The sequence below is a fragment of the Gadus chalcogrammus genome, chromosome 13 (genome assembly GCF_026213295.1).
Source record: "Gadus chalcogrammus isolate NIFS_2021 chromosome 13, NIFS_Gcha_1.0, whole genome shotgun sequence".
Lineage (NCBI taxonomy): Eukaryota > Metazoa > Chordata > Actinopteri > Gadiformes > Gadidae > Gadus > Gadus chalcogrammus.
Genome location: NC_079424.1, coordinates 18335816 through 18346277, shown reverse-complemented (window position 1 = coordinate 18346277; position 10462 = coordinate 18335816). Strand labels below are relative to the sequence as shown.

Below are 10462 nucleotides of genomic sequence, written 5' to 3'. Positions count from 1 at the left end.
CTTTTCCTTCGAGTATAATGTTAGCCCCCCCCCCCACACCCAACCCAACCCGTTCCCCCATATTCCAAGTCCTCTGTCGGCCCTCAGTTAATTCCCTGACAGCATCAGGGGGTTGAATCTAAATAATTCACATCAGCTCTCCCAGATGACTCATTACAGGCCTTCAGAGATGGGAGGGGTGGGAGGGGGGGGGGGAGGGGGGAGAGAGACATGCAGACACCCTAACATGCCTGAAGATAAATGAGGACGAGTTTGGGAAAAGATTTAGGGAAATATGAGAACATTTACGTCATACATGCGTGTGTGCACGTACACACACAAATACAACCAACACACACACACATAGACACACATAAACACACACAGCAAAAATCCCAGTGTACATGGTACTCTATGGGTGTACATGTAACACTCACTTCGGGGTACATATAGGTCCAAGAGTTCAGTGTTCACTGAACACTGTTAGAAGTGCAAAATATGTACTCCAAATTTAGAGTTACATTTGAACACTTTGAGAGTGCAAATGTACTCTATTAGTGGTACTTTTGGGCACTCATTCAGTGCTTCCTTACACCTGCAGTGTAAACCTAGAACACCAGAGAGAAAGAATATGTACTCCAAGTCAGTGCTTTGTAGCACTTCGCAGAGCTGATTATTTAATACTTCTAGAGTGAGAATGTACTCTGACTGGTGTACAACCAACACCTTTGAGGTGAATTGTCAACACTTCATGAATGAATAGTCTACACATTAGATTCTTGAAAACATTTTTATTGATGCTGTTGTTGTTTTTACAGTGCATACATTTACTTTAATTTTTTTCGATCAAGAACCATATTTAGTTGTACATTTATGTAACCAACAACTTGAACAACTTGAACAAGCACAACTCGTCAACTTTTAACAGTGAAACATTTGTCATATCCCTCTCTCACATGAAAAGAATGAAAATTAGTTTAACATTTAGATGATGTAACTAACAACTTGAACTTGAAAGTTTAGAAAATAAAGAAAATAAAGGTGTGCCTGGCAACCAATCAACAAGTTGCTTACAGCAACACATGCACAGGCACCACATACTTGTCATCTCTGTCCAACCCATAAGTTGTTTGCAAATCAAATGGCTTAAACAAGCACAACTCATCAACTTTTAGAACTGAAATATTTTTGTCATTTCCCTGTCTCACATTAAAAGAATGAAAATGTTCTGCAAAACAAAGTGTTTCAAAGTCCTCTGCTAGAAGAAAATAGTCTCCATTAAGTAAAAAAAATTCTCTTATCAGGCTAAACACTGGCAAATCCTCTATGTTTGAGCAAACCAGAAGGCCTGGGCGATATTCTGTCCCAAAACAAGTGATCCAAGATGTCACATCAACTTCACAGTCCAAGTCAACCTGTAGTTCTTCAGCAATTATCTCACCATTTTCTATGGCATTGAGCTTAACGGTTTTCACTGGCCCACAGTCAATACTTTTGAAAGGTGTTGATTCCCAATGAAATGCTATAGACATCTGATGCTTTTTAGCCAACGACTTTGTTATATTTTTGAAATTTTTGATTGTGTTCTTGAAAAACCTATGCTTGGCTTCATATCGCATTGTCCAAACATGAAGAATTGGCCCTATTTTTCGAATGGACCTGGGATAATGAGTCATGAAATGATGTTTAGGAATCAGTTTGCGATGTGGATAAAGCTGTTTGAAAAGTTGATGATGTTCAACAATGAGATGCTTCAGACATACAGTCATGCCATCAGTAACGACTGGAGAAAATACGATGTTCATAATTTGCAACAGAAGCAGCAAGAGTCTCCAGTGTGCATTTCCTTCTTGTACAACATCTCCAAATATCAAGGGCATATTCCGGATCAAGCAAAATGTCTGAATGGCATTAAGACCAATGCCGTTTCCAGTCTGCTCCAAGTTGATTCTGGTTGGTCGGTTTTTTCGCTCAACAAAGCCATAATTGTATGAATATATCCGGTTACAAACATCTGTCTTGGACATGATGTTGTCTGTGAGGTAACCAAAGAGCAACTTTAGCTCAAATTGCCCCACTCCTTCCAATATGTCATGCATAATGTCTACAGCATAGTTGTCAGAAACATGAAAGTACTGTAGATCATTGAGTAAACACGTTCGCTTCACTCCAAATGTTGAAGCCAGTGTAGGATCTGCCATGAGGTCATTGCAATGCTGAGCATGGAGGGCTTTATTGCGGAACGTTATTCTTGGATCATCATCACTAAAAACTGTCTGCGCGGTCTGTTTGTCTATCAGACAATAATGGCAAAAATAGTTGGCATTGAATGATTCAACATACCCAAGAAGTGTGTGCAATCCCAAATTGTCCCCAGTTACTTGAGCAATTGTGCCGCAAACTGGTTCATCAGAGAAAGGGAGTTCCACTCCTGTGCACTCAAGGACTTTCAGATCATGTACAAGAGGCTCCAAGATGGCATCAAATCCATACTTCTTTATATCAGCAGTGTGAAAAAGTGCCAGAAGATGAATATTCATTAGAGCTGAGTTTATCTTTGGAGACAGATTTCGTAAAACAAAGTATATACTTCCAATCTTATGGATACCATGCTTGGATCCAAGTGGGTTTGCCATTTCAAAATCGTCGTAGAATATCTGTATTTGGAGAGAGTTTGGTTTTTCAGAGAAAAGGGGGTGATCTTTAAAATAGTTCCCATCACAGAAATCTTTATAAACGCCTGTTTTCTCACAAGGCTGCAAAATATAATCACAAATATCCTTGTTGTGGAATATGAATTTCAGTGTTTCCAATAGAGGAATGTACACAAATTTGTCTGTAACAGGAACTTGTTCGTATGTGCCAGTGTCTCGATTCCTTCTGGTGTCATACCTCACTCCTAGAGCGACCTCAACAGGTTCTACAAGACGACATTTCTCACTGAAATATTTTTTCAATTTTGCCTCAGTGTTTAGTTTGCTAAATGGATTTTCAAGACTGTCAAAGTATTCATCAAATTTTGCTCTCATGCCCTCATCGGGTAGTAATTTTATCACATCTTCTTTAACAGTTGAATGCAATTCCTCTACAAGCTCCTCCATATTTGCAACAACAGTCTTTACAACATTAGTAGCCACACCACTGCTTTGGAGTTTTGCAATAAGGGATGCACACATTTCTTGGGTATGTTGCCTGTTCTCAATACAACTTTGAGAATTCACTGGTTGCTCTGAAATTAAAGTTGATACTGTTCGCTGATCATGTACAACAACTGAAGGAGTAACTGGTTCATTAATAGCTGGATCTAGAATTTCAGCATTATGCTTGCACTGAAGATGTTTTCTGAAGCCTGAAAAACTACAAAATCTGTGACGGCATCCATTCTGGTCACACACCAATTGAAACTGCTTACCAGGAAAAAAGGCATGGGAAACTTTGAGATGGCGGACCAACAGCTGAATGCTGTGAAAAGCGGATTTGCACACAAAGCATCCAAACATCATAAGTTCAGTTGAGGAGCTTTGCCCTGAGGTCCTTGACTCTGGGAGTTTCGTGAGAGAGTCCGATGTCAATGTTGTATATGGTGGTCTGCACAAATGTAAACATGCTGTTTAAGGCCTGGTCATAGGAGACACCAAACACATAATGTGCCTTGAAAAGTTCATCAAAGGCTGAGAGGGAAGACCTGGCATTGCAGGGAAGGAGCCCATTATCCATCGCAATGTAGTACTGATGGATGCTGTTTCTTGCCGTCCCAACTGCCAGGATGTAGGGCTGCCTCCGCTGGTCTGGACCAGAGTGTTCCTGAAGGCTGCGACTTGACTGTAAGATGACAAAAAGTACAACCTTTTTACTGATTTTATTTTCACAAGGCCTCGACATGGAGATGCACTGAAAAGAAACTGGTGCATTGCAAAAATAATTACCTCCACACCATTCATTCTTTAGAATTAAAAAAGGAACTTCAACTGAACTCTATCCTATGAGAAGTCGCTAACTGTTGTGTTTACATATCATCACTTGCAATTCATTCTGGTATTTGTGGGACATCACTTGTCTAAGTGCTGGAGGTTTTGAAGACATTTAATTTCAGATATTTCCTAACTGAGGATTGTTCTATCCAGTATGCATGTTGAACAGTCATGCTACCGCATTTCTCTCTACCTGTGAGAAAATTCCCTTGCATCAAGTGAAAGGTACAATAATTAGCCAAAACATGTCTGTTTTGTTTGGTTACACTACTGCATATTAGATAGTTTAAAGGTCCCATGGCATGCCACCAGGTGTGGCGTGATTAGCTGGTACAAGCCGTTTTGGAAATCTTCCCCTTATGACATCACAGGTGGGCGTGTCCACCAAGATGTGTGCTGGATAGATCAGTCTACCAGCCTACTCAGTGGACTGTACCAAACGTTGCTCATCTATCTGTCACACATATTAGGTGGACACGCCCACCTGTGATGTCATAAGGGCCAGATTTCCAAAACGGCTTGTAGCGGCTAATCACGCCACACCTGGCGGCATGCCATGGGACCTTTAAAAAAAAATTCTCAGGATACAATTACCTTGTGAAATTTGACCACACGATCAACAGCTTCCCGGATACTGAGTTTAACCGCTCCCTTCTTTCCACTTGGAGGTGGTGGAAGGAGGTACACCAGGAGGAGAAGTGAAGCCATGTCACTATCCCAACCTGAAGAGGAAGGGAGAGCATACTTTGAGCATGAAATACACCTGATGAAAGCACATGACACAACATAAAAGGTTCAAAAAGTTCTTGTCAATAAATAGTCAGCATCTAAAAAGGTGGCCAAATACAAACAGGTTATTTTATATCACTTACCTGGCACTTCATCATCCTCATCAGGGTTCTCCTCTGCAGACTGAATGAGGTCGTCAAGAAGGGGTGTCTTGTTGAGGTTTTTGGCTTGCTCTATTACTTTTACCTTCAGGAGTGTTCCCCATTTCTCAAGAAGTTTTGAAGAAGTCTCAGCACTAAACAACAGGTCAAAGTCCTGCAAGACCTAAAGGGGAGAAATTATGTGTAGGTTTATTTGATGGTGGTAGCAGTGGGCGGGAAATATCCTCAGCTTTGTGATGCTGTTTTTGACAGAATACATTTTAAACATAATTAACGTGAATTTACCAGGCCTTTCGTGTCAAGGAACCTTGGGAACAGTGTAAGAACTGTGCTGCATTGCTCAGGATCGTGGATCAGCTGTTGTCTGTGGTTGAAGGTTGCTTTCATTTTCATGAATATCTGTTCTTTGTCCGTGCTGTGTTTCAGTAGAGAAATGGCCTCGCAACATTGGTCTCCCTCCAGCTGGAGCTCTTTAGACACTTCTCTCTCCAACTGTGGTCCACTGCTGTTTGAGGTGTGAGAGCTCATTCTCCTAAATCCACTGCTACTGCTGCCACTGTTGAGGTCCCGCTGTGTGTTTTTAAGCTTCCATGCAATGTAGCCCTCGTTGCTATCTGCATCATAGAAATGTTCCTAAAAACAATAAAGTTGGAAAAAAAGAAAAAAAAATCAGCATGATTCAATATGGATACTGGTAGAAAGAATTGTTAAGATTTACCATCAAGAATATTAATTGATCCCTTGCTGCTTGTACACATAGCAAAGTTGGTAATAAAGAAGCCGTCCTACATTACTCCTAAGAAACTGCAAAAGTCTTGATAACTATAACATGAACATTTGAGTAACATTAACCACACTTAATATACCGGTACTCACATAGCCTTTTTTGGAGTAGGGGTCTTTTAGAGAAGGAAACAGTGTTACAATCCCCCATGCATACTGTGTTCTTTTGTCCTTTGGTGGAGCACGTCTGTGTGGAAAATGATAGGTTGCATTGACAGGAAAAATAAGAAAATCAGTATGGCAATTTACAATGGTCAAATACTATGAAAATACCATTCAATAAATCATGCACAGTAAAATATTTTACTTACCCATATTTTTCCACCATATCAGCAACAATGATGTTGACAAGTTCACGGCGTGTCCGGTCCTTAAATTCTCCTCTCATGGCATATTCTTTAAGTATCTTCTCCCCTCCAGGCTTTTGTTCCAGAACTCTCTTGACAAGCTTGACAACAGGAATAATAAAAAAGTAGATCAGCATAGCAAAAAATGTTATTCCAAAACATACAACATTTACAACATAAAGACAAATGTTCTCCAGAAAACAACACCTCTTTGGCCTGTGAAGAACTGTCATCAATATGCTGACTTTGTGTGGACTTCAAGATGGTGTCATCTGTGCACTGTCTTTTTGGAGACATTAGAAAGGAATTATCGATGGGCCATCTTTTTGAAGACATCAGAGAAGTATCACTCTCTGATGTGGGTGACGATAGTGACAAGGTGTCATTGCATGAGGATGGGACAGGAGAGTCTGAAAAGAGGGCACACAATATTTTTTAAAAACATTTTTCACTTGTGATTTCATTAATTGATCCACATGTTCTATTTAGAGGAGATGACTGGGTAGACAGGGAAAGTGTTTTCTTTTCCAGTTATAGATATGAGTTTTGATGGTTGATATGGCCACCTTTTAAGCACAACTCCTTTTTGGGAGGCAAAGTCGATTACAACGGCCACATGTTGCAACTGTAACCCTTCGATGGACAATACAATCAAATGACCATTTACCAGAGACTGAAAGAACATCAACAATCGTCCACAGGATGTCCGTTTTTTCCTCCAGGATGTCGGTGAAGACCTCTTCATCGACCTCTGTTCCAGTGTCATCCAGCACATATATGTCTGTCTCAGTGGAGATGCTGAACTTCACTTTAGCTTTGAATACAGAAAAAAGTTAATGAAGCCTGGAATGCATTTTACAGAGGTAAATAATGAGCTTTCAAGCTCTTTTATTATTGTAGTGTACCTGAATATTACATAATCCATGAAGCCCTCTCAATTCCCTATACAATGGCCACTCTGTGTTAGCTATCCAGAGTAGTTAAAGGCCATTTCCACTCATAATCAATGTTTGTCTCTGAAATCACGTCACCTATGATCAGTTCATCTCATACCATCCATACACCCAACTGCAGTGTGTTCTTTAGTTCAAGAAGCGATCATATTGTCAAGAAAGTTACATACAATAAAAAAACCGCTGCAAGTATATATTACCTATGTTACCGGTTCTAGTGTTAAATGTGGTACTCAAGTAACTTACCCTCTTTGAGAAATTCTGAATGTGAGTCTCCATTAAGTTTAATGTACTTCTTCTTTCCGTGGTATTGCACTTTGAACAGCATTGTTGTCGTCCTTCCACTATTACAACAACAACAACAAGTATTTGTGTATTTGATTTAGCATCACAAAACACAGGTCAGTATGACTGCAACATTTGATTTTGTATCGTTATTTTTTAACAGAATGGAACACTTTGAAGGTTACAAAAATAGCTGCCAGTTAGAACATTGGTTGTGCCATTAAGGAACTCTGGCTGGCACATGGCATGAACATGTAAAAAAAAAAAAAGGGAAACAGTTTTTCATCTAAACAAATATTCACCCGTGCAAAACAATAATATACAGCTGTAGGTTATGCTGCGTTCGAGTATTCTCTGCGAACCGACTCGGATCTCAGATCTGACGCCACGCCCACACTTCAAGCGTTTTATTATTTCGCTCGGTCGTTGGAGGAAAACATGGACGCCACCCGGAAAGCTGTTATCGCGGTAGCATTGGCAGAGGACCAGGCGAGCCATAGTCAAGTCAAGTTTATTTATATAGCACATTTAAAACAACAGTAGTTGACCAAAGTGCTGTACACAAATACAATATATTTGTGTACATAGGCAGAGATACGGACGCAGTAAGGTATTGCAGTAATACGAGTGATTGAAATTACCATTTAAACCACCAAAGTGGTCCAAGCACAATGAAAACAGTTCATACCAAGCACAATGAAAACAGTTCATACTGTTTGAACTTACAGTTCAAACAGTTCATTTCGCTCGGTCACCACTGAGTTCAACCGAGATGGCGAGATCGCCCCCCCCCCTCCCCCTCTGTTCCATTTGGGAACATGTTTGGTTTAATTTCGCTTGTTTCGTATATTTTAATTAATTAACCGAGCCGTTGTTTATCCTCTTTGAAATAAATTCGTCTCACTCCGCCGTATGATTTTATTTAGCGGTATCCTCCATGCTTGTTGCGTTGTGAGAGGGTGGCGGGGGGGGGAATGAGGTGTCTTTGCACATGGCTCGTTCGGAAGGACAGAGTGGGAGGGGGAGGGGTCGCGCTCACACAGATCCCGCAGTCGGAACATGGCTGTCTCTTTGGTGCACTTTACCACCTTCTTTCACCTCGATCAAGGCTTTGGTGCTCTCCTTGAAAGAAGGTGGTAAAGTGCACCAAAGACACAGCCATGTTCCGACGGGATCCGTTTGCGAGTGGTGGTGACGTACATCATACACGTCGAGAGCAGCGGGAGTTGTAGTCCACAAAGCGCCCCACACAAAAACTAACCGTATCAAACTCCTTCCCGCTAAATTATAGTTTTCTTTGCATGAAAAATTATCATTTAAATCCACAAACAACATATGTGTAATCCGGGGCATATAAAGACTGGGATCAGTAAATAATTACTTTCTCTCCATTGACTCCCATACATTTTTTTCGGTCTCATAGGTCCCATGAGCAATGGCGATTTACGCGCAGGCGTTAGCTAAATTGAAGACATGTGCCTCATTAGCATTGGCCATTAGGTTTGACGTTAGCTAAAATCGTTAGCATTTATAAGTTGGTTATCAGATCTAAAAGACGAAGAAATGCTTAATATTCTGCATTCAGGGTTTCTGCAGGTTTGAACAAGTTAAATTTAAGACTTTAATACCTTCTTAAGACCCATTATGAATACAATTTCTGACCTATACGAAGTACACACGCACAACTAACTATGAAACATAGAAACCCTGTGCATTATTCACTTGGTACTTTTCTTACCTGTTACATTGCCGTGAAGTTCAAAAATGGCTTCGTTGATTCGATCCTCGTCTCTAGTCAACCAACCGTCTCTGCCGAAACAGTTTGCCGCGTAGTGTGGAAGAGGACAAACGGTCACATGTCTCTAGATTCAACCAATGAGAAGGCGCAGCGACCCAATGACGAATCGAAACCTAACCGTTGGACACTCAGGGAGTCCATCATCCTAAAATATACACTGAAATTACTCTACACCAGCATTATACTTAGAGACAACACCCAAGAGTGTTTCTGGTACACCCCAAAAAATGTACTTAGTGCCTTTTCAACACCAAAGTGTATAAAATCTACTCTGGTCATGAATACTCTGGGATTTTAACACTTTGGCATTTGCTGTGCACAAACACACACACATGACGAAATGAGAAAGTATTCTTATCTCAACAGTACCAAGATTAATAATATACGTTGAATTTATTTGCTTGACATACACATTGCCATTTGAGGTGTTGACACATTAATTAACATTCTACAGCAAAAAACGTTATATTATATATAATACACATAAATTGCACTTCATTAATTGTTTGTATATTTAAGTATATAAAGTATACTACTACATATGTTATAATAATTCTTTAATGAGAATATGCTTTCATGAATTTTTTTCTAGCCTCTTACATAATATGCAGTCAATACTTGTACACCTTTACACTTTGCAATATACTTGGATGGCAACAATAAGTCGATTCAAGTGCCTCAAACTAAATAGGACCACGTTGTTCAAGATGAGTCATGTCATCTTCCATTATAATGAAGAGCTGCAGCTAATGTAAGCTAATGTAAAGGTAGCTTGCTAACTAACCAATTAGATGAGTCGATTACCCAGGTTGCCCAGAGCATTATCTGGGGGCCAAACAATGATACAGAAAATCACTTAATGAGCGTGTTGAACATTTTTGTAAAGTTTAAACATTACTTGCCCTGCGCATTACTTTGTTGGCTGAAGTGAGCGACTTATCATTCTAACCTTGTAGTAGCTTGATCGATATTGAAGTATCATAAAAAAAATGCAGTTCTCTTGATCACTGTTTCAGGTATTTTCGCAGAAGTTATGGGGTAAAGGGGATATGATGACCGGCAACCAAATGAAACGTAAATTGAACATAACTACATATTTCTCAGGTTTTTAAACTTGTTGAAAACATTTTGGACAATTGAATGCAATGTCGGACAGCTCAACAACTGACCCTGATACTTTCAAAATCTATTTTACTATGGTTGTTTTCTCAAAATGTACCCTTGCTACCCTTGCTTCAAATCAAAGGAGGAGTTTATTTCATTATGTATTTGAAAAAAAAAAAAAAATTTGACTGTGAATCATTTCTCGCTTGGGAATATTAAACACAAAAGTGCATTGTGATGCTCAAATATGTTCAGGAAATCTGAGCGCCACAAATATTGTGCATTGTGTGTGAGTGTGTGAGTGTGTGTGTGTGTGTGTGTGTGTGTGTGTGTGTGTGTGTGTGTGTGTGTG

The 10462-nt window shown here is 39.9% G+C and overlaps 1 protein-coding gene across 4 annotated transcripts; it reads right to left on the bottom strand.

Annotated features, from left to right (window-relative positions):
- Positions 1-398: 398 nt before the first annotated feature.
- LOC130401997 (uncharacterized) lies at positions 399-9302 on the bottom strand. 4 transcript variants are annotated; one of them, XM_056606060.1, is made up of 10 exons: positions 8947-9302; positions 7170-7267; positions 6638-6784; positions 6178-6380; positions 5935-6071; positions 5717-5810; positions 5126-5473; positions 4823-5003; positions 4545-4672; positions 399-3801 (listed from the first exon to the last, which is right to left on the bottom strand). In XM_056606060.1, exon 10 carries the CDS (start codon positions 3480-3482, stop codon positions 1050-1052), a length of 2433 nt encoding a protein of 810 aa, XP_056462035.1. In that variant the 5' UTR covers positions 3483-3801; positions 4545-4672; positions 4823-5003; positions 5126-5473; positions 5717-5810; positions 5935-6071; positions 6178-6380; positions 6638-6784; positions 7170-7267; positions 8947-9302; the 3' UTR covers positions 399-1049. The 4 variants fall into 4 exon arrangements, with proteins under 4 accessions (XP_056462035.1, XP_056462036.1, XP_056462037.1 ...); XM_056606063.1 differs by having other exon boundaries at positions 412-3801; positions 8947-9300; XM_056606061.1 differs by lacking the exon at positions 8947-9302 and having other exon boundaries at positions 7170-8940.
- Between the last annotated feature and the right edge of the window lie 1160 nt (positions 9303-10462).